Source organism: Accipiter gentilis, chromosome 3, assembly GCF_929443795.1.
Source record: "Accipiter gentilis chromosome 3, bAccGen1.1, whole genome shotgun sequence".
NCBI classification, from domain to species: domain Eukaryota; kingdom Metazoa; phylum Chordata; class Aves; order Accipitriformes; family Accipitridae; genus Astur; species Astur gentilis.
In genome coordinates, this window is record NC_064882.1 from 35,640,068 (window position 1) to 35,664,031 (window position 23,964).

The 23,964-nt window shown below is 38.7% G+C and overlaps 1 protein-coding gene across 4 annotated transcripts in view; it reads left to right on the forward strand.

Annotated features, from left to right (window-relative positions):
- MAN2B2 (mannosidase alpha class 2B member 2) overlaps positions 1–23,964 on the forward strand; it is a 33,859-nt gene that overhangs the window by 2,802 nt on the left and 7,093 nt on the right. For 2 of the 4 annotated variants that reach the window (XM_049792244.1, XM_049792254.1), the window contains exons 1-11: positions 4–147; positions 3,762–3,908; positions 7,629–7,734; positions 10,154–10,326; positions 11,591–11,706; positions 12,696–12,873; positions 14,650–14,848; positions 18,761–18,951; positions 19,806–19,992; positions 20,906–21,039; positions 23,178–23,434. In XM_049792244.1, coding sequence (XP_049648201.1) covers positions 13–147; positions 3,762–3,908; positions 7,629–7,734; positions 10,154–10,326; positions 11,591–11,706; positions 12,696–12,873; positions 14,650–14,848; positions 18,761–18,951; positions 19,806–19,992; positions 20,906–21,039; positions 23,178–23,434 — 1,823 coding nt within the window. In that variant the 5' untranslated portion in view covers positions 4–12. Of the gene's footprint in view, positions 1–3; positions 148–495; positions 835–3,761; positions 3,909–7,628; positions 7,735–10,153; positions 10,327–11,590; positions 11,707–12,695; positions 12,874–14,649; positions 14,849–18,760; positions 18,952–19,805; positions 19,993–20,905; positions 21,040–23,177; positions 23,435–23,964 lie in introns of those variants that run through there. The other 2 variants (XM_049792262.1, XM_049792270.1) reach the window with 2 other exon arrangements.

Consider the following 23,964-nt stretch of genomic DNA (forward strand, 5'->3'; position numbering starts at 1 on the left):
GGCGGAGCCGCCATGCCACCCCCGCTCCTCCTCCTCCTCCTCTTCTTCTTCTTCAGCCTCCTCCTGCCGGCCGACGGCCGCGGGGAGCTGCGGGCCTTCGTGGTCGCCCACAGCCACATGGACGTCGGCTGGGTTTACACGGTGCAGGTGGGGCCCCTCACGCAGCGAGGCCGGCCGGCGGCGCGGCCGCCTGTCCCCCCGCTGCCGGGGTAGTAGGGGTGGGCTTGTGGGCTGTGGGGGGGCTGAGCCCCTCCGCTGCCCGAGCTCAGCTCAGCTCCCCGTGCGCCTGCGAGCTTGCAAAACCAGCCGGAGTCGTGTAACGCGGGCTGCGGAGGGGGGGGGGGGGGTCTGCCTGCGCCGGTCCTAGCGCCTGCCCGCCTGCAGGGAGACGCGTAAATCCTCGTCAGGTGGCGTCTTCGGCCCTCAGCCTGCCCACCGCCGTGCTCCATCGCCTGGTACGTCGGGATCCCGACGCTCCTTTGGAGAGGGCGTGGTTAGCCTAGGAGCGGTGACCGGGAATTTGGGGGGCACCTGGGTTCTGCAGGATGCTCCTGGCGGGTTTTTGTTTGGTTGGGTTGGTTTTGTTTGTTTTTTTTAAAAGGAAAATCTTCAGTCTCTGATGGTGTGCTTTGGTTATGTGGCACCTTTTCTTGGTCTTCTTGTTCATCTTGTTACGAAGCCAAACCCCCAGGAAAACTTTTTGTGATGTCTTTGGGAGGAGAGCGGGATCCCAGGTCCTCGATGGCTGGGGTGGGCTTGGAGCCTAGCGCCGCAGAAACGTAGTAGCAAAGTAATTTTTGCTAAGTACATGAGATGCGGAGCAAAATAAATCAGGTGCGGCATTAATACCTTTTATATTTGTTAGTCAAAATCCTGAATCCTTCAGTCTTTCTTCTTTAGAATGAATTACTTTCATTTATGTGAAAGATGCTGTGCATACTTCACTTGCTACAGTGAAATGGCATCAGATGTTTAAAGGTAACTAATAAAAAAGAGCTAATGGCTCACCACAGAATCTCTGCTCTGCATGTATTTTGTCTTCCTTTTTTAGGAAAGATTAGTGAATTTCTTCTTTAATACTTCAAACCCTTACTCAGAAATTGCATAAGAGAACACAAAAATAATTTTTATTTTGGGTCAGTTAGCGGTCAGAGATCTTCTCCGAGAGAAATGAAACACGTAATTTCTTTTTTTTTTTTCTTTTTTTTTTTTTTCCCTGAGAAGATGCAATTGATTGAAGCCTTGGTTCCTCTGCTGTTAAATCACAGGCATCAGCAAATCCTGTAGTCAAAAACCACAGAGGTTACCTGTGGATCATTTCAAATGCTTCTGTAGTAAAGTGAAACCTGAAGGTAACTCTCTGTGGAATACTAATATGATTCCAACCTATTTCACATTTTTGGTTTGTGTAGTTACTAGGTTTCTCTCATGACTGACACCATGCTACGTTTTCAGTGTTTAGTTTCTCCATTTATAATGTGAAAAATAAGCATTTTATTTATGATATCAGAACAGCAATCTTCATTGTGTGCTGGAAATTGTAGTATTGATGGAGAATTCCAGCACTTTGATGTACAAAAAAACCTTTTTTAAATTTCTCTCAAAGCAAGCTATCTGTTGCAATCTGATAACAGTGGTACCGTATTTTACGTGAGATGTGGCGTCTCACTGACGTATCTTACCATAGGTGTGAAAGACACCTCACCATTGTTTAGAATGCAAAACAATTTTTACATCATGATAGAAGTTTAAAATCTATACTTAATAAGTTTAAAATCTATACTTAATAAGTAAAATCTCACCTGCTTATTTATACTGCGTCATTGCTTATTGTTTCAGAGTATCTCATTAGCTAGTAGAGGATATGAATTGGAAAGAAAATTCTTATTGTTGCTTGCAATTATCCTAGTTTGTGAGAACAATTATTTTCAATTCCCACCCAGATGACTGGGGTTTATAAACTTTGTAGGATTGGGTAATATCTTACTGCTTAGTTCCAGTGTAGTTTGAGTCAGAATAAAGACTGTCTTGCCTTTATCTCAAAATACCTCAAGAAAATATTTTCAGTGAGTTACCACACAGAATACTGTAGTATTGTATTAAATTTGAAAAGTCTTTGTGCAGCTCGTAAAATCTAGTGTACTCCATTTAATAGTTAAGAACTAAAATTAAGCCTGATGTTGTTGTAATCATTGTGCATACACTTGGATTTTAGTATGTATTGTTTGTAGCCAATTGCCAGTGAAAAATGAAAAATTCCTCAGCAATCATTTGAGCATGTCGCTGAGTATTAGTAAAACTTAAAAGCTATTCCCTTAGTTAAAACTTTACATTGTATTAAGCATCTAGTCATAATCTTGATTTTAAAAAACCCTTAAGAACTGATCGAGAAATCATTGAAAGAGTAATTATTTAGATAAGCACTACAGTATTTTAAGCCATTCTTACTACACTCAAATGTTTTCCCTTTTCTAAGGACACTATAGCATTTTTACAAAGTTAGCTGGATTTCAGTTGTGGAAAGCAAGAGGTTAGGAAAGGTTCACTTCTGATTTTTATCACATCATCCCCTTCTTATTTCAAAACGTGATTTTCTTATAGGAAGGGCCTAAATTAAAATTACGCATTCATATTTTGCATATTATGACCATTAGTTTTCAGGTGGGTGAGAGATCTATATGTCAGTCACTTTAAGATGTACGTATGTATCGTGGTGTGTGTTCTTAAGCAAGTACCAGTAGTTTAAGTAGAAAAAGTGTTATGGTTAAAGTAACTGTGCTATAACATGCAGATAACTTTGTTACGAGAAAACACAGACATTGCAGGAAATTCTAGAATCTCTGCAGTTGCCTTTAGACATTGTACATCACTTTGATATTAAGTAAAGGATGGAAGACTGGATCTGGTCAGGGGTTGTTCTGGCAAGGGTAAGTGTACACAGAGTAACTTAATGTGCACAACTTCAAAAGTAACGTGATGTTCATTTGATACCATAGAATAGGATATAACCATGTGATAGGATATTTGATGGATACAGCTGTCAATGTTTGCATTTTGAAAAAATCCATAGGCCTCATTCTGGAATACAAGTTGCTTTAGGAATGACATAGGATAGATGCACAGATTCCGTATGATTCTGCGTCAACAGTCAAACTCATTCTAATAGTCCTTTGCCAGTTTGGTTTTACTTCATCCTAAAACATCAAGCAGAATTGAGTTATTTTTCATGACTAAAACTTGTAGGGCCATAGTAGTTTAATTTACGTTATATGTATCGCTGTGCTATACCAGCAACGCCCACCTGCAGCATGGAGTCATACTCGCTCTAAAGAAACAATTCTGATAATTAAGGCCATCAGAAGAAGAGCAGAAATGGAAGAATAAAGTGTGCATGTGGGTTTATAAACTATGTTGGTGCAAAGTCTTATCCTCTATGGCACTGTTGATTTAAGGTAAGCAGTGAGGGACAGCGTGAGCTGTTCCCAGTACATCAAAAACAAAGCTTGTATTGGTGTCTGCAGATCTTGGGCGAAACTACACCATGATCTAGTCAGGTCCCCAGTCAGAGGATGTATTTTGGAGCAGAAGGGCCCACAGGCTGTATGTAATCAGAGAACTCAGTCTTTCTGAATGTACAAAGGAAGTATGCAACAAATGTGAAGGTTTTGATCTCTCTCTTCTCAAGCCCAATGAGTACTCAAAATAGCCCCTTTAATATAGGCAAAACAGTTTATTTTCTACGCTTTTTTTTTTTTTTGCAGGAAAGTATGCACGCTTATGCAGCAAATGTCTACACAACTGTTGTAGAAGAGCTAATGAAAGGAAAGCAGCGCAAATTTATTGCCGTGGAGCAGGAATTCTTTCGACTTTGGTGGGATGCAGTAGCCACAGATACACAGAAGCAGCAGGTAAGTTGTACTAGAGCCATACTTCCTGCTAAACAAAGAATCCACGCTCTTTTCTGGGGGCAAGGAGGGGCAAAGTACTTCACCATTTGCTTTTTACCCAGGTCTTGTGTAAGCTGTCTCTGAATCTGGTACTTCTTATGAAAGGACCTTAACTCTAAAGGCAGTTGGCAGAGGTTAAAACACCAGCTATAGATTAGAGCGGTAGGAGGTAGTAACCTTTGCACTGAAGACTCTTTACACTTCACAGTTCTTGTTTCATCGGTGACTTTCTTATTTGGGGGCATGCTAGTGTAAGATGTGGGTGATTCTGAAAGAGGCTGCACCAATATCTGTTAAACATCTGAAGCTCATGAACTGCTCTCTAACACTGCTGACAAGAAGGAACATTTTTTCTTTGTGGTTAAGTACTGCTCAAAAACCTGCCGTGTGTAAACAAGGATAATGCAGCAAAGAGGTGACTGTAGATTCAACAGCAATAACTGTTTCTTGGGACTGTTTATTTATAAGCTGTGATCCCTTTCAGTCTTTAGAACTTTAATTTGAGATTCGTTTTCTTTTTTTTTTTTCCCCTAGTAAAGGCATTGTGAAGTTTTATTTGTCATCTCTTCTTTCCTCTGGCATGAAACAAACATGCTGAAATCAAAGACTGGGCTGATAGCCTAGCATCTGGTCATGTGTTGCATTTGCAGTGCAAGATGTTTAAGTTTTGGACACTAAAACCAGAGGATATACAGGTGCAGCTTCTCATAGGTACTCACTCAGAACTCCATGGTCTGTTTTGTTACCACAGTCCAGCCAACAGCGGCATATTACTTGCAGTACTTTACATTTCAGTTTGTTTAAAGTGCTAGGTGTTTAAAGCATCATGGAAAAAAGACACCTGTTGTCTTTTTTTTTTTTTAACCTAGTCCCTCACTAAGTTCTGAATTTTCTGTAATATGTAGTATTTAAATAATAGCTTACAACCTGTGTGCAGCTGACCTTCGTATGAGAGCTTTTGCTGTGTGTAGGTGGTTCAGTTTTTGTGGGGGCACTGCCCATACTTGCCTGTTGCAGGACAATTTTCTTGTCTGTTTTTAATTAGAAAACTGTACTGTAACTCTGGGGTAGGGGAATTAAAAAAAAAAAAAAAAAAAAAGCATAGGAACTACTTTGTGCAGGTACAGAAGAATACTCTAACTTTCTAAGGTAAGTTGATCTTATTTCAAGTACGTTATGCTGCTGTAACCCAAATATAAAGGCCCGTGTTTCTAATATCTATTCTAGCTATTATGTGGAATCCAGAAGAGTAAATGTGTATCACATTTGACCTCAGTAGTGCAAAACTAGTACATATGATTCAGCCTATTTAATTTCCTAGCCTAGTTACTGATAATTGTTGCTTTTACGGATTTTTAGTCAGTTCTCTAGTTACTTTATAGCTGCTTCTCTGAAAACTAAAATGATTAAAACCAAATTCCTCTTAAATCTGTGTGTCAAACATTTAATCTTTAATAATATTTAAGAGCTATGATGCTTGCCGATACATGGCATGTTTTTAACGTTAGCGAGTTGCAAATATTGGGCCATGAAATTAGGTCACTCTGGTTACTGTCCTGCTTTTTCCACTCGAACTCTAGCAAAAATGATTTGCTGTAGTACAGGCTCCCTGGTTTTAATTTTGCCATTTTTTGGTCTTAATTTAGTATTTTACTTGGAATACAGGATTTAATTCTAGTTTCTTTTGGAATGTCTGCTTTGGATTAGAGTGGTAGTATTAAAAACTAGTAAAAGGTATAGCCTGGGCACTGAAACTGATTTTTACAATTCAGATGAGAGAATATATAGAAGTGAAATGTATTGCAGCAGCATTCAGCCAGATATGAACCTCTTAGTTCTCAGTGTATGTTATTTCCATTGTATTTTCTTGTGTGAACCGTTCTTATTGCCTTACCCTAGCCTGATGTCTGGGTGTTTTAACTAGGGGAAAAAAGATGTGTAGCCACTTCTGTCTTGTTTGTAGGGGTGAGTTGATGTAAGGATAGTAGTAGTTGTTCCAAGGACCACAGTTATGTTCTACTACCGCAGCAGCCTGCTGCTTGTAGTACTGCTGTGTCTCTTTCCTCAGTTCCTCCTTCCTTTTGCCCAGTTCTGGTCAGCAAAAGTGCTTGCCATTAGAGATATTGTTTTCTTTCTTCTTTTAAGGAAGAACCCTAGGATCAGATATTATTTAAATTACTTGAATTATTTTTCGTGTGTTTTCAGCCTCTCAGTGGTTCCACAAAACTTATATTAAAAAAAGGTTTCCATAGCCCAAAGAGGTATCTTTTTTTGGACATCCATCCAAATGGGGAATAATAGCCACAGATGCTTTTCATGTAGGTCAGGACCAGTTCTGTGCTGACACCAGATATCAGTTATCTGGTCTCCCAGCATGCTAATCAGTCACCACAGTCATCTGGAACTAATTTATGAATGCTGAGCCCTGAAGCGTTTTCACAACATTGTGAACGAGAGAAATGATTATAATCAAAATTGACAATCTGGCATCATATCTGAGCAGACACAGGGGCATTCACTGAAGGTTCCTGGGGAAATAAACATAATAGCTCTGGAATTGGCATCCTACATGACAGATTCCAAAAAAAAAAAAAAAAAAAGGTGGAGATTCAAATACATATTTATATAAACTTTCGTTGTCAGAAGTTTGAGGTATATTTGAAGTTCTAGGTAGTGAAGTAACTATAATAAAAATAGAAGACTCCCTAACACTTCTAGAAAAGGGACACAGACTATTACTCCCTCCCTCCAAACATTGCCCCCCTGCCATCCAGCACATTTGCTGAAAATTGTACTTGTCAGCATATTTGTTGTTTCTAGTGGCTGAAATTAAAACAAAACACCAAAAAAACCCCAGAGAAACCTTCAATAGTTGAACAGATCGTAATATATCAACAGTTTTTAAACCGGGAAAAAGAGACCAGAAATGAAGGTTAGCAATGGGTTTATCATGCAGGCAAACCTGCTCCATGTGAAATAACTATTTCTTAATAAAGCATTCTGTCTCTCACAAGTTGAGCAACCTGTCCAAGCACTGAAGGCAAGGAAGATGCATACAGAGCAGAAGGGATGTGTTTGTGGCCACGGTGTGATGGCACACTCTGTCTCCCTCCTAGATCCCACAGGTCTCAGTCTCCAAACTGTTACAGAGGTAGTAGACTAAAGGAAACCCTGGGAGCCTGGCCACTGCTGCTTGCATGGGGTTGCGTATTGCTCCCAAGACAAATGCAGCCTTTGGGAGAAGCACTAGTATCTTCTGTTTTAATCCTCCAGCTCTAGCTGTCTTGAGGCAGGATCCTAGGCTGCTGCCAGCATAGTGTATGGGGACAAGTCTGGTGTTTAGATAGTATAAAGGCACAGTAACAGCCCTGCTGAGAAACACCAGAAGGTCAGGGTCTACCTGGCAGTACGTCGTTTGTGCCTGCTACCTGGTTTCAGTGTAAGCTGGGTAAATCAATGCACTGTGCAGCACATTAATAAGCTTCCCCCCCCCCCCCCCCCCCCCGCCCCTTCTCCTTTTGATAGCACTCAGTACAGACAGCCTTTTATCCCATTTTTGTCATGGATGCCTTCTTGACAAGTGTGTTTAGGTAATGTGCTGTGATCTGAAATGAATTTGCAGCCTTTCTGGATAAGACTGAAATAATGTTTATGTTCTGTGTCTTAATTTCAATATCATAGGTCCATCAGTTGCTTCAGGAGGGACGATTGGAATTTGTCATTGGAGGACAAGTGATGCATGATGAAGCTGTGACACTAATTGATGATCAAATTTTACAGTTGACGGGTATGCGTATTTGCATTTAACTTCTATTTTTTGTTGTTGTGACCTTGGGAGTTTTGTTTTTCATTTCTCCACCCCAAGATTGCTGTTATTTTCTTACTCTAGGAGCTGATCAAAGCATCACTTATTTTTTACTTGCTGGTGGGTTATCAGTATAAAAATCTTTGCTTTAAAAAAAAAACAAAACCAAACACAGCAGTTCTGCAGTAAGCAGGAGGGTAACTTAAAGCTGGCTTGCAGTTTAATCAATGTCAGTTATAAACTCCTTTGGAGCAGAGGCCTTGTGTGTGTGTGTGTTTGAGAGCTTAAGCTCCCAGGAAGATAGTTGTGGTGAAATTGAGGGTATGAAATGCTCCAGAAGAAAATATCCGTTAGCAATTCAGTGTGGCAAGGTTCTATCGTTTAGGTAAAGTCTTCTGCAGAACGTGGGTCACCAAGGTCGCTGAACTTAGTTGAAAGACTTGCTTGACGAAGAAGGTCCCATTTGTAATCATGATCAGCAGCCTCTGTTAGAAATAGGTGTATATTTCCAAGAGATGCACTATTTCCCATTTTAATCTTCTAGCTTCTGCTTCCAGCCATTTGTATGTTACACCTCTCCATCTAATGGTTTAAGGAGTCTTAGTATTTACGTTTATCTCCATCCGGTTATTGAAAAAAGAAACAGGATAAATTGTGCCACCACTGTGCTATAGATGCCTGTAATATGCCATGAGGGAGTAGCATGCTTTTTGGGTGTGGGACGGGTTGTATTAGCACCAGCTGTTTGTCATGGCTGATATAAACCCTGCCCATTTCAGAACTACACTCTGGGCAGCTTTCTACATGGGAGAGTAAAGGGTCAGAAAACATTTTTGTCATTTGCTGAATCTGACTGCGCAGGACCACTGGCCTTGTTCTTTGCTTGTCAGTGTTTATCAGGAGCGCAGGGGTAGCAGCTGATTTTTCATCTCAGTGAGTCACCACATCGCACTCTGGCCAAGAGGAGGAGAGGGGCTGAACATTTTTTTTATTTTTTTTTTTCCCCCCTCACCTTATTCCTGTGTTTAAAGGTTGTTACATGGGCTTAGTACACGGAACCCATGACTTTTCCAAAGAAAATACTAATACTGTCTGAAGAGTCCTTCTGGTAAATGCAAATACAGCTTTTTCTTTCATTGGAGTCAGCTGCAAAAAACATTATTTCTAACTTAATATTTTGTTCTGTGTATAAACATAATTTTTTTTTACAAAGAAAATTCAGGTTTGGTAATTTATTCAGCAGGAGCAAAAATATTAATACATTTTAAAATCCCCATTTATTTTTCCTGAAAGCACTCTGCTCAGTTTGAGTACATACAAACAAAAAAATGTATCCTCGCACTGTGTGTGGAGTTCATCTTGAGAAGACAAAGCCAGTGCTGACATTTAAGGTCTACATTTCATGTCTTCTCCTGTCTGTCTAGCCAGCTGTGTTTTGGAGGAGCCTAGTAAACTCTGCCTAAAATGTACTTCAGTCAAAAGAGTTAAAATAAACACATTGTGAATATTTTCACTAGAGAAGACATTAACCATGGGAAGGATGAAATGAAAAGAGAATGCCTTGCAACCTCGGTCATTCAAACGTGATATTAAAATTTGGAATGGAGTTAGTCCAAAATGGAGAAGATATGATTGTATTTTCAAATAGTTCTGAGCACAATTCCAGAACTATGAAATTAAGATCTGCAAACTTTATTTCTTTGGGGTTTTTTTTGATTATGAGAATCCTAGTGCCATATACTGGAGCTCTGAATAAAATCTACTGCTTAGCTGATTGGCTTCCTTTCATTTAAATTGTTTGTCTGAATTTATTCTATTGTCTGGTCTTTCTGGTTTGAGGGTTTCTTTTTTCTGATACTCATTTCAATACAAAATTAATAACATTGGTTGTAAATAACATCTTGTATCAAGATTGCTATTAACCTTTAGCTTTTTTCTTTTTTTATGATTGAGGATCGTATTCATATTAGTTTTGATTACTGGATGGCTTCCCTGTCCCTTTGTCATTGATATGAGACTGAAATTCTCTGAGAATGAGTGGTATGATTTGAGCAAACACAAACTAAACCCCAGCTTGTTGTTTTCCTACAGACTCCAACCTGGCTGTTAGCCTTAACCTAATCTGTATCTAAGTACTTTTTCCCAGGCCTGCCTCTAATCATAATTCCTTTTTGTTATTCTTCTTTTATAATGTTAATAAGTTATACTTGGCATAGCAAAATAAATGTAGTCAGTGTGAAACTTTCTGCTGTGAATCATTAAATTCCTGAAACTTTAAATGCTTTGGAAAACAGCACAAAAAGCTATCCTTTAAGTGCTTATCTGCAATACTATATGCCTATTGAATTTATAAAATGAACTTGTAAAAGTATTCCTAACAAAAACAAATTTTGCTTTGCAGAAGGCCATGGATTTTTGTATGAAACTTTTGGGATCAGGCCTCAGTTTTCTTGGCACATAGATCCTTTTGGAGCTTCAGCTACAACACCAACTCTTTTTTCTCTGGCTGGTTTTAATGCTCATCTTATTTCTCGGATTGATTATGATCTGAAGGCTGACATGCAGAAAAACAAGGTAAAAATACCCCTAGGAATGGAATCCATTGCGAGCCTCTACTTACAGTAATCTAAACCATGACATTAAGATAAGCATCTCTCTGATCTGTGTAAGGAAATGTACGTATTTCTTCTCTAAAAGTGACATGCTGATTGCATGTGGTCATGGTGAAATACATTGAATCATAATCATGCAATATGGCCAAGTAATGTCTTCATGACTTCTGGCCAAGGATAATGTATAGTCTAGCCTGAAGAAGACACAAAACACAGGCAGTTAGGCAAGGCGTAAGCTGTCATTGAATTAGGATTGTTGGAACTGGAAGCCTCTAGAATGGGTTTCAGCTTCCCCTGAGAAAATCTTAGATATGTTGGGTTTTATAGAGACTGTTTTAAAGTGTAGTGTGTATGTTTGGGCACAATGGTTGTCACGCTCGGAACACTTATTTGTGCCTGTAAAAGTGATAATACTAGGTCAGTTAGGGTGGCAGCTAATCATTTTTTTGCTGAGCTCGGTTTTTGTTTCATGTTCTGCCTTCTCTCACACGGTGTCCCATACAGAGTAGATGTTTTTCTTTTCACATCACAGTGTTGGATCCTGGTCTGTTATCAGTTTTACACACTAAATTATGTGAAAATAAGGGGCTTTCTCTAGTATGAGGTGGGCATTAGGCAGTTTTTATGATTCCTGGGTGAAATTCAAGCATTTCTGAAAAAGAACAGAATTTCTCTTGAATTTGGTGAAGACAGGACCTACCACCTTATGTTTGCAGTGAGTTGCGATATTTCCTTTCTAAAATCTTTTATGAGATTTTGACAATCTTTTTCCATCTAATTTTTTTTCTGGCACTTGACAGTCTGGAGGCTTCCAAAACTGTAAAAATTCTGTTCCAGTTGATTAAACATTGATTCCCACTGACTATGGTGCAATCCAGACTACGTCTGGGTCTTTCCTAGCTTAGAGGTGTTCAACATCCACTGAAACAAGTGAGGTGTAATTCCTGTGAAAAGCTAGGCTTACATCTGGGTTTTAGCAGTATGCTAGCAGTATGCTGCCTCCTCTACTTCTCCATCAATTCAAACAGAAAGGGGCAATACTATAACCTCCTGTATATAGTATGTGGCCTTGCTTGGGTTGCTGTTGGCTGGTCTTAAGTAAAAGCACTTAAAATATTACAAGTGGTGTAAAGGAAGATAGGTACTCTGAAGTCTTAAGTTGTTAATGATGGTATTTCTGCACTTGTCATCAAGGGTAACGGTTTCTTACCTTTTTTGTTTTCCAGAAGCTTCAGTTTGTATGGCAGGGCTCTCCTTCCTTATCTGAAAGACAGGAGATCTTCACCCATGTTATGGATCAGTACAGCTACTGCACCCCATCACAAATACCTTTTTCAAACAGGTCTGAAGATTTCCCAAATAGGCATAAATATTTATCACTTCTGAGAGTTCATGTTGTTGGAGTTTAAGCATTTTCTTTGACTGTTTCCTTTCAACAGTATTCTACTGCTTTCTTCTGACCTGCAGTAGGTCTAGGAGATGCCTAGATTCTGTAAATCTGAGTGGGGATTATTACGCAACCCCAGCTACCCACCATAATACATGATGTTTGCTCAGTACCTAACAACTGAATGCTCAAAAGTGACACTTAACTACTGACAGGCATTAAAAAGACTTCAAAATATTGATAAGACTTTAAAAATAATGTTTTCTAGCACCAGGAGGCTTGGAACACAGGTACTGCTTTCATCTACGTATATATATCATGTCAGTCCTTATCAAAAAAAGTACAGAATAAAAATGTGAAAAAAATCAATTGCTATAAACAGAAAACTTCCAAACCAGGACTGGGATTTTGTTTCTCTGTCTGGAAAGTTAAGATTTAAAAACTCCAGGATACTCAGTATGGACCTGGCTATTGCTAATTGATTTTCTATGTGACATTTTCACCATTATATTTGGCTGAGATTGTGTATAAACTAAAGCAACTAAAATTTTCCATTTACTTTGTGAAAAAAATCTGAGAACTTCTGAAAACTTTTTATTTTGCTTGCTGGCTTATCCAATAAAATACCCTTTGTAAACAAAGTCTACTTGGGGGAACATCCTTATTGTTACAGAGCTTGTTGTTTTGTCCAATGATTTCTTTAATCTGTGCGAGCAAGCAGCAGGGACTTGGAAAGTTGCACAGTGCAAAAAGAAAACTGGACAACCTTTCCCCTACCGCCACCCCCGAATAAACACTGAAACCTAAATACTAGCAATGAATATAAACTGAATTTTTTTTGCTTCTTATTCCCTGTGTGTCTGCGTTTTATCCCAGCACATTTTGATGTGTTTTTTCCAGTTGAATAAACCCTGTTTAGCCTATTGCGTTCTCCTTCTACTTAGATCAGGATTTTATTGGAATGGAATTGCAGCTTTCCCAGATCCACCAAAAGATGGTGTTTATCCAAACATGAGTCTCCCTGTTACAGATACTAACATCCATCTGTATGCAAAAACCATGGTGGCAAACATTAAGGAGAGAGCAGCCTGGTTCCGAACAAGTGATGTTTTATGGCCATGGGTAAGTGCATGATCAGCATTTGCTTTAGAAGTGGCAAGTACAGTATGGACAGTAGGTAGATGGTACTTTGCTACAGTATGTACTGCAAAAATGCAGATACTAACCACATGTCAGTAAAGTGGTTTACTCGTAAGTGGGGTCCAAATGTCTGAGTAGTAATGATTTTTAAAAACTACAACTTCCTTGTACAGTCTGCCAGCTGTCTACCAAGTCTTCCACCCTACTCAATATAGAAAGAAATGTGACAAAATTGTAAAGATAACCTCTTGTGAAACTATATATTGCAATTTTGCTTCCTTTTTTCTCTCCTTGTTTTGTCTATTTAAATAATCTTTTTACATAACTGCTTGGCACACCATAACTCTATATTAAGAAAAATGATAGCATTACAAGAAAACGTGTTACGCATTAGGTAGACAAGGTCTTTTGCTAACTGATTTGTAATCTTTTTTTTTTTATACAGTCTTTGTATTTTAGTTAGAAACATAAGTATACGCCAGCTTGGTCATCCACTTTTTTCAGCAATATGCTGTGTTGATTACGTTCTACATGTACACGTAGCACTGATAATGCTCTTGCTATTTTTAAGTCCTTAGAAAAGAATAACTTTGCCTAAACTGAATGTACAGTCTGTATTTTAATTTTGATGGACACTTTAGGTCTCATAATTAAAATATTAAAGGATGATGTGTGTTCTTGAGGTGGGTATTTCACCACAAAAGAGAGCAAACATTTTCTGATTGATGCAGCTTTGAGTCACTGATTTGTTTTTCTCCTTTGTTTGTGACACTCTTACTTGTATTGATTTTTTTTTTTATTATTATTTTTTTTTTTAAGAGGTTGAGGGGAGAAGTGGGATATAATACTCTGTAGTAGTCCTATAGTGAAAGTTATGCTGGAATGGGGAGGAGGGAGTCTTGAATAGTACAAATAAATTCCAAATGTCTAGATCCAAACCTGCAGTTTTGCAGTAATGTTAGAAAATTTCAGTCTCTGACTTCCTGATTTGTGTGCTTGTGATAATAAGCTTTAAACAAAGTAATAAAAGTTTGTTACTCATTCATAGTTCTATGTAAATAGGCAAACAGATATACAGATACCTCTATAGCTAAGCTTGCTATTTTTTCATGAGTACAAATAGTTTGGAGTAATGGGATACAGGGGGGTTTTCCCCCTTCAGTTAAAAAATCGGGAAATACACGCTTTCCCATTTAAGGTCAGACCTCACATCTAGACTATTGGCACTTTTGTGATGACTTATGTGGACAAACCTGCATGCATTCATGATCCGAAGGACATAGTTGTGCAGGAGGAGGCACTGGACTGTGGGCAGTATAGAAGTTCAAGCGTTCCTGTGCAAAGTTTTGTTCAGATAGCGAGTGGATGTGATGACCACAGCAGGTTCTCCTGGATATCCTTGTTCTACAGCTCTAGGAAGAGCTTCCTTATTTTCTGTGGAGTGGGAGAAATGCAGTGTGAAATGAAGCAAAAGTCATATTTCCAGGCATGCATGCATGTATTTTCCAATTGCTACCATGAAATTTCATGCTCTTGCACAGCATGGTGTGTCAACACCCTTCTCCCTGTCTGTAATGCTGGTTGGTTATCAGCTGATCTGTGTGAGTAACCTTACCCATTCTTGACATTTTATAACAAATAACTTTTATATGGGGAGTCAAGATGAAAAGAAATACCACTTTGACATAGACTAGTGTTAAAAAAGATCCTTCTAAATTATGTGACCCAAATCTCACTGTTCTGTTTTTGGAATTTCAGGGCTGTGACAAACAGTTCTTTAATGCATCTGTTCAGTACTCCAACATGGACCGGTTGTTGGATTATATTAACAAGCATTCTGATGAGTTTGGAGTGACTGTCCAGTATGCTACTGTTGGTGATTACTTCCAAGCAATTTATAGCAGAAATCTTACATGGGAAATTCGGGACTCTCAAGACTTTCTTCCATATTCAACAGGTAATTAAGTTCACAACTGCATAATGTCTGCCTCAAATGTACATATTTAAAATTTTAATACAGGGAAATTGAGAAAATGAGAAATAAAGTAAGAGGAAAAACACCATCTCCTTGTAACATTTATTTACACTACCAGGTGTCATCAAATAGACAAGTTGATCACAACTTAGTGGTATAGGAAAGATGGTAGGGCAGTGGTTGGCAATGGTTCTTTGGAACCATTGGAAGCAATGGGTGGAGGAAGAGACCCTGAAACGAAGAGTATAGACATAGGCAAACTTGGCAAGAAATCTAACTTGAGGTTTTTGTTTTGCTGTCTTTGAATAACACTAGCGTGCAAAGGAAAGCTAAGCACAAGGTATATTCATGTATGTAATGTCATCCACATTTTTTTAATGGCCTGAAGAAATGCATAGATACAGCACTAATCAGGTTCTGTTACAGTGAAAACAGTGAGCAATGAGGTAAACCTGTAGGCCTAGGCCACCTGGCTGAAATTCAGTAAGATGTTTCAGTGGATGGATGAAGGAAAAAAAGGCTGCAAAGTATGTAACACACTGTGAACTGGTTAGCAGACAGCAGTGATAGCAAAGGTGCCTTGCAGAGGTGTACCAGCTCAGCTAACACGAGTGTCTCATGTGACATTGGAGGGGTCCTGTCTGAACTCTATAAAGCTGAGATCCTAGGACTCATTCTGCTTCTAATATAGATTTTGACAGTTTCTTTCATGTTTGGACATTTAACTTGGAATTAATTCTTTTTTCTGCCTCCCACAGGTTAGCATGCACAAATAATCTGTAGTCTCGTAGGTATTCTGCAATATTAGATGTGCATGTTACACCTCTCCTCCTCTTCCCCAAAAATGAGCTGTAGTAAGGACACAGTGCTCCAGGATCCAGGGAGCTGAAAAAAACCTGATAAACTGAAAGATAACTAGAAACAGATGGATGCATGGCCAAATAGAGCCATGTCCCATTGTTACTGTTTAAAAGAACTGGATTATGCATAGATTAGATCAGAGATGGAAAATGCAACATGGGGTAATCTATGAATGTCTGAAGGAGAAGCGAGGCAGGTAACCATGGGACCAAGGCAAGCTCTTAGGGTACTTCTTTATTAGTACAGTGGAATAGGAGTGCTGAAAGTGAAACAGTTGGTACTGAGGATTTGATGTCCATACGCTACGTAACTCCAGGTACATTGGGTATAATCTGGTCATATGGACTGAATGCCCATTAATGCTTGTTGCATCCCATCAGGAATCCAGTGTGTAAGCTCCAAAATGAATCTTTGAGATAGATAGATAGATAAAAGAAAGCATACTAGGTAAGGGTGACTGGTAGATTCATTTCAAAAGCATGTTCCTGGTCCAAACAAAACATTAATGTCAATGAGCCCCTAAAGTCTCTTGTAGCTCTAGGAGAAAGTCTTGTCTTTGTCATTAAAGAAAACAGTTTTAAATTTGAGGGGGCGAGGGGGGAATTGTGTTATAACTGAAGTCTCAAAAGGTAAAAATAGTGCCTGTATTTCTGAAATTTCATAGTATGATGTGACACAAATTCATTGCAGCTGCTTGTTGTTTGCTTGCTTCTTACTTGCTGCACTACCTTAGCTCTTAAAGCAGAGCTGAAAAGTACTTGGAAAATATGAAAGAAGGCATGCCATACCCAACATCACTTAAATCCTTTCCCCAGTAAATTTGCCCTTTTAGGCCTCATATGGAAGTATGCAGAGAGAAGGTATGACTAACTTCTCAGTTTCTAGACTCATTAATTTTTTTCATTTCCTGGATTATCATTAAAATATCATTGATATCCTTAAAATACCTGTCCTAGTTTCAGCTGGGATAGAGTTAACTGTCTTCCTACTAGCTGGTACGGTGCTATGTTTTGAGTTCAGCATGAGAAGAATGTTGATAACACTGATGTTTTCAGTTGTTGCTAAATAACGTTTAGTCTAAAGTCAAGGATTTTTCAGTTTCTGATGCCCAGCCAGCGAGAAGGCTGGAGGGGCACAAGAAGTTGGCACAGGACACAGCCAGGGCAGCGGAGCCAAACTGGTCAAAGGGGTATTCCATACCATGTGATGTCATGCCCAGTATATAAACTGGGGGGAGTGGGGGCTGGGGGATCACCACTCAGGGACTAACTGGGTGTCAATTGGTGGGTGGTGAGCAATTGCCCTGCGCATGGTTTGTAATTCCAATCCTTTTATTACTACTGTTGTCATTTTATTAGTGTTATCATTATTAGTTCCTTCTTTTCTGTTCTATTAAACCGTTCTTATCTCAACCTGCGGGTTTTGCTGCTTTTTCCCGATTTTCTCCCCCATCCCACGGTGGGGGGGGGGGGGGGGGAGGGAGCGGCTGTGTAGTGCTTAGTTGTTGGCTGGGGTTAAACCACGACAATACCATTCCATATAGTTGTAGCTACCACTACTTTATCACGTTTTTTAGCACTGTGGATGTATATCTCGGACTATTACAACCCAAATTTAGCTTATACATCCAACATTCTGTAATATGTCTGTTAACTTTTAAATTAATAAAAATAACTATTGCTTCCTCTGAATCACTGCATGGACTAATTCCTTACTTACTCACCTCCCTCTAGGGATCATGTCATATCTAACAACTTGCTGAGAAGTGCACTGCCAGTTTTAAATGCTAATTTCCTTTTACATCTGAGCTCTTACCTGTATCTTTTGGCATAATTTACAGGCAGTAGTCGATTGCCATTCACTTGCATAATAGCAGCACCTTCAATGTTCCAGGTGGGTGCCCACACATAGATGCAATTTCTTCCCCAAATGGCTGACTGTGCCTTGCAATTGCAGTGTAGATTTGAGTGCACTTTCTCCCACATACTATCTTGCTTCTTGATGATTAATCCTCTCTTATTCTTTCTATGCCATTTTATTGTGAGTCACTTATTGGGCTCAGTGTCACTTCTGACATATGCCTTGGAAACTCAAGTTTTAAGTCCCAGATAAGTATTTCCTTTTTCTACTCTTATGTTCATTGTACTGTACTAGTATGCATATGTGACTCTTCTGCTTGTAGCCTTGAAAACTGAAATGAATTTCATTCTGTTGGAACTTCTAGCATTTTTCAGGCCAAAAACTATTTGTCCTGGTTTTTGAGCAAAAGATCCCATTTTCTAATTGTTGCCTTTGATCCTAAGCTGATAGGAGATTGTTATGGTTGCACATATGCACTTTATAAAGCACTATCTGCAACTTCTTTCTGAAAAAACTATCAGTGGTATATTTAAAAAAAAAAAATTCCCCAAAAAAACCCAACCACTAAGTAGGTATTTGGAGGTTTTAAAAACAAATACTTGTTTTCCTAGTTTACTCTATGGAGTACTGGAACATATTAGCACGAAGTAACTGTTGAAATACTTCTCATTGACCACTTGAGGGCATCTTTTGATGTAGTTTGGAGTCACGTTATCACATCACTGTTTCTACTCCATTTTGAGGAAATGAAATTTAAGATAAATCCCTTTGACTAAAAGGGGGGAATATAGAGAGCTTGTATCAAGCAGTAAACAAGGATTATAATCCACTTTCTTTATTTGTGAGTAATACAATATGCTTCAGCAAAACTTCAGAAGTTGTGTGCAGATCCACAAAGAAGAAATTTCTGCAAACATAGGTTAACTTAGTCGATAAACAGCTTTGTTCAACACTCATGTTACTAGACCTGTATAAAAGATTGTAGTTTTCCAAAATGCATGTTTGTGGCTATGTTTCTTTGTAGGGCTTATAACTATTACATTTGATGGCCGGTGTGTAAACCAACAGCAGGTTTCATATAAGAAGTTGTACAGTAGTAGTCTAATAAGTAACAAACAAGTGATAACTGAAATTGTATTTTGACATGTATTGGATCTGTTCAACTCTTAACAGAGCCATTTCAAGCATGGACTGGGTTTTATACTTCTCGGAGCACATTAAAAGGAATCGCAAGGCGAGCAAGTTCACTGCTTTATGCTGGAGAGTCCTTTTTCACACAGTATGTCCAGAAACACCCAGCAAGTTCTATTTGCAAATGTGGAGCCTTAAAGCAACTTCAGAGCCTTAGATGGGCAGTTTCAGAGGTAAAGATTGATTTATTTTTTAATTTGCATGAAAATGTTTATTGCCCAAAGGCAAAGCTTTGTTTAAGCATTTCAACTGGAGTGTCTTGAGGTTGCTTTTGTGTTTTTTAGAAAAAAGTTTCCCCTTTAGCAAGTCACAAGCAAAAATAGAGCAATTTTTCAAAAAAACATCTTGAAACATTACTTCAGCCCCTTAGCCATGCATTCAAGATAAGGTTACTGGCAAATGTTTTCTTCAGCTGGTAAAAGATTATGTGATTTCAAACTTTGCACATGAAATTCCTTTTCTTAATGTTAGTTTTGTTATTTACAAAATGGTTTTTAAAAATAAAATAAACAAAAACTGAACTAACTGAAAACTACTGATAATCTCTACTTCTGCAAATTAGAAGAAGGACAAATTTATTTCTTCAAAGTTCAGCAGCTAAGTGATCAGCCTCATACCAGTAACCATTTACAGGCCTCGTTGCTTTTGCTGGTAATAAATATTTTGTCAGCTAAGTTATTGACCAGATCTTAGTAGTAAATGAAAAACATGTCTTGTTATGGTATTTTTGGTGCATTCTTGGTTTTGGTAACCTTTATTTTTTTTTTCCTCTAAGTATGTAACTTTAGTAATTTCTAAATATTGGGAGAAATATGTATAGAGGGAAATCTGTGTGCACCTTGTCTTTGACCGTTTCATTCTATATATAGCAATTTGGAGTAGGTAAAATGTGAATCTGTGAATATAGCTGTAATACCTTATTATTTTAAGTTATAAGTCTGAAGGTTAGTGGACATGTTAATACAAATGCAAATCCGAAGTTGTCATCCTGCGCATTGTGACCTTTCAAACTACTCGTAACTGTAAGGTCCAGCACCATGATGGTATAACAGGCACAGAGTCTCCCAAGGTGAAGGACATGTACATGAATAACTTGATGTATGGAATATTCAACGTAAAGAAGCTAATGGCTTCCATAATCTTTGACATGAACAATGCAAAGAAGAACGGAGAGGTCTATTCTTCTGTTTACAATAAAGACTCAGGAATACCAGGTACTTTTTAACACAGCTTTTCCAATTTTTAGACTAACTTATGAAAGCTATCATGTTTTCCTCCAAAACAATCAACATACTATGTACCACCTAAGTTCTGTGAACCATGGCTGGAAAATCCTGTTTGCCTTAAGAGACCTGCTAGACCTGAGGCAAACTCAGATGAATTTATGAGCTCTCAGATCTCAAGTATCTGAAACCAGGACCTTTAAACTGATGTTAGGCTGACTCCTGCCCCAGTGTATATATCAGATCTGGCTCCCAGATTCAGACCTCAACTATATAACGGAGGGAAGGGGGAGGTGCTGATCGGGGTAATTAACCTTACTATGCAACGTAAGATTACATGGTAAAAAGCACAGTCACAGTTGCCGTAGTGTACTACCAGGTTGTGTAAAAAATGTAATGGAATTTTTAAGGATCTAAAGACTGTACATTCCCTTTTATCTTTACTTTGGAAACTTTTTAAACTGTCAAATGTAAGAAGTGCTGTGGGCTGTGCGACAGACTGATTCGTTTTTTTACAGGGTAGTTTTTAGATTAGGCTTCTCATTTGATCTTCTATATAACACTGTCACGGTTTAACCCCAACCAGCAACTAAGCACTATGCAGCTGCTCTCTCACTCCTGCTGCTTATTTTCACTAAATGCATTTACATTCAACTCAAGTGTCATTTTCTGAATACGCAGTCTCTCTTTATTGGGGAAAGAATAGAAGAATAAAGCAGAAGAGGCTTTTATGAAGTACTAGAAAATGTTTTCCTTTTTTCAATCATGAAGTTTTACTGTGGGGTTTTATGTTAAAATTTTGTAAGATGGTTCTACCTAGGCAGAAATCTCAAATACTTTTTAATATCCCATTTTTAAATATACATAGTTTTAGTAAATGATAACTTTGTTTGTGTGCACAAAGGTGCTACAGATGTTGACCAATATGTTGTTGTGTATAATCCACTGGCATGGAACATCACTACCTTTGTCACAGTTTCTGTCAGCCGCTTAGCAATGAGCGTGTATGATGAACTGGGACTTCCTGTACCAGCACAGGTACTTCAGCTTTGTTTTTTTCTGTTGCTTTTCTTTCACTTGTGAGTTTGCCCTGGCTTGAACCTTACCCTGAAAACAAATATTAGTTCAAACAGGGATTTTCCTAGTCCTCCTTCAAGTGTGGTGGTTTTTTGGTTTGGTTTGTTTTTTTTTACTTGCCTGTTCTCTCAGCTAGAATTTTTTTGTCTTAATGTCCCAAAGGGCTTCCTACTCTTCTAGTGTGTTTGGTTTGTCCTTTGCATGCTTGCTGTGTGTGACCTGGCACTTCTTATCTTGCTTCTTTCCATAAAAAACACTGTTTCCAATAAAGCGTTTTTGATTGAAGCTCTGCCCTACAATTGACAGTCCTGTTTGTACAATTGAGAGATTGCCTTGGGGAGGAGAGGAGATTTAAGAAATCTAGGTCTTATTTACAAGCCCAAAAGAAACTGGGGACAGTCAGCTGCCATATGATATATCATTCTGTCATAGCCAAGCTCCAAGACAAGGCCAGCTGTTCCCTGGGAGAGAAGAAAGTGGCCTCAAGTGAAAACTAGCACTAGGCTTTCTCAGGAGCTGCTGTTGTAGAGAGTGTGTCATCATCAATGGCTTGATAAACCTGTAGGAATGCCTCCTGCACGTAAGGCCTGAAGAGGCATGACACAATTCCAAATGTTCCCTTCTGTCCCTGGGATGCCAGATAGCTCAGCAAGTTGTGCCAGCTGGACAGAGTTTCTGTTATCTGTGGCTTATGACTATCACTGGACATCAAGGCACATTGTAGTCGGGTATTGATACACAACAGCTGTCTCCTCTTCCTGCACGTGTACATGATGATGGTATAAGACCATACTACCTTTATCTGGAAGCCATCAGTGTCCTGGGTTAGCACATACTGACCATACTGCCTTTACCTGTCAGCCACTTCCCTCCCAGAAGTCCAGCCATCTGAATTACTTCAGCCTTGTAAGATACAAGAAGATTGACATGTATTTAAAGCATTTATTTCAGGATTTAGGATGGCCTGAAGTCAAGCTGTAATTCTTTATTTTAAAAATACAAAGTTCTCTGTTCCAGAGTTGGTCTGTACTCTCTTTTGCTAGAAGTTACCCATATGTGCATGTGGATGGTCACTTGAGGCTAAATGAAATCTCTTTACCAGTAACAAGAATGTGGTTTGGGGTCTTGCAGTATGTACTGTTCAAAAGTACGTTTATATCTCACACTCTGTCCTTTTGAGAGAAAGTACCTTTAGCTCACGACCCTGATGTGAGTATGTGTCTGAGAGGAATTGAGGCATGGCAAGCGCTCTGCCGCCTTCTGTACCACATGTATGGGTGGTATAGTGAAAGGAGCGAACGGGTGTAGGCCCTGCTGGAACCACTAAGGTTAGGAGGTCTGCAGTGTGGGTAACTGGACATATGCCAATCCACAGTGTGAAGGTACAGACAACGTGCTTTAATTTCTGGTTAGTCATAACTAACGTCTTTGTCCATGTAATCTGTACAGTATTTCTCTAGTCTCATTTTCTTGCCCCAAACCAAAAGTGGTACTAAATTATATAACATTAATGGGCAGGATATATGTAATTGAAAGATGATTAAAAACTGTTGTTTAAGGTATTTTGATATTGAGTAACACTGGTGTTCTGTTTACTGTTCAAAAGTGTGCTGCATGCTTCTAACTCCCTCTCCGTGTGCCTTGCCTAAGGTGAGGGCATGTCTGGGTGTTTCCTCCTCTTGCCACAAGTTTTCTTATACTTGCACTAGTCACCTCCCTTATGTTTCAGTCTCTTTTCTGTCATTTGACTGATTGGTTTAATTTGTGATTATTTCTGCTCATATAGACATTTTGCAATGCAATCTTAAATCAAGATCTACAATTCCATGTTCATGTTAAAATAAGATCTAACTTTGTAATTTTGTTAGTGACCCCCTTGCCTTCACAGAAAGGTCAAGCTTAATCCAAGTTCACCAAACTCCCGATTAAAAGTGGCATGGATCTACATTATAGTTGAGAATTATAAGAATGGCATGTTTAGAAACTTATTTTTATAGTAGTAGTTAATTTTTGTAATTTAGAGCTTACAACACATGAAGATAGTTGCCTTGCTAATTAATTTTCTGTAATGAAGCATTGTCGTGTATGTTAACATACAGGTTCAAAGCTCGGTGGAGTCCCATTCTACCTATGATCTCTATATTCTAGTTGCAATAAGTGGTTTGAGCTACAGAAAATACAGTATTAAAGCCTTGAATGGTAAGCAGTCTGCATTTATTGGAAGATCAGTCAAGTACAAACAAAAAGACGTAACTCGTGCAGATAAAGAAGGTCAACAGTTGCTTCCTGTGGTTAACAACTGCTACCAAGTCTTGTTTGACCAAAACACAAATCTAATGCACAGCATTACAGAGAGGTGAGATTGCCTGCTTGGTTTTAATAATGTTTCAGAGTCTGTAAAACCCTTCGTAAAAATAAGTCCAAGAACTGTAGCATGTGCCTTAATTCTGAGACTTAACTAACAAAATGGTCTTTATAATTATTCTTTTTTGTCTCCAGTTCACATGTTCTCCTTCCTACAGGAAACATCAACACTAGCCCTGTTGTGATTCCATACTATTTCTGTAATGTTGTTGCCCTGTTTAATCACGCAATCAGTCTAAGATGACATATCCCAGTATTAACTAGTAGATCAGCAGAATCTCATTGTACTTGAGAACTGAAGAGGGTTATGAATGTGTGTTTGTATTAAAAATAAATAAGCACATACGCTATGGCTATACAATGAGCCTTAAGTGATAAAGCAAGAGCTTTTGCTTACTAATCAGTAGTGTTTTCCAAGTCCTGCATCACTGTTTCTATGGTAGGAGACTACAAATCTTTTTGAAAGGAAACATTTAACTAAGGAAATTCTATTTAATTGGGCAAATAAAATGGAAGAACAAT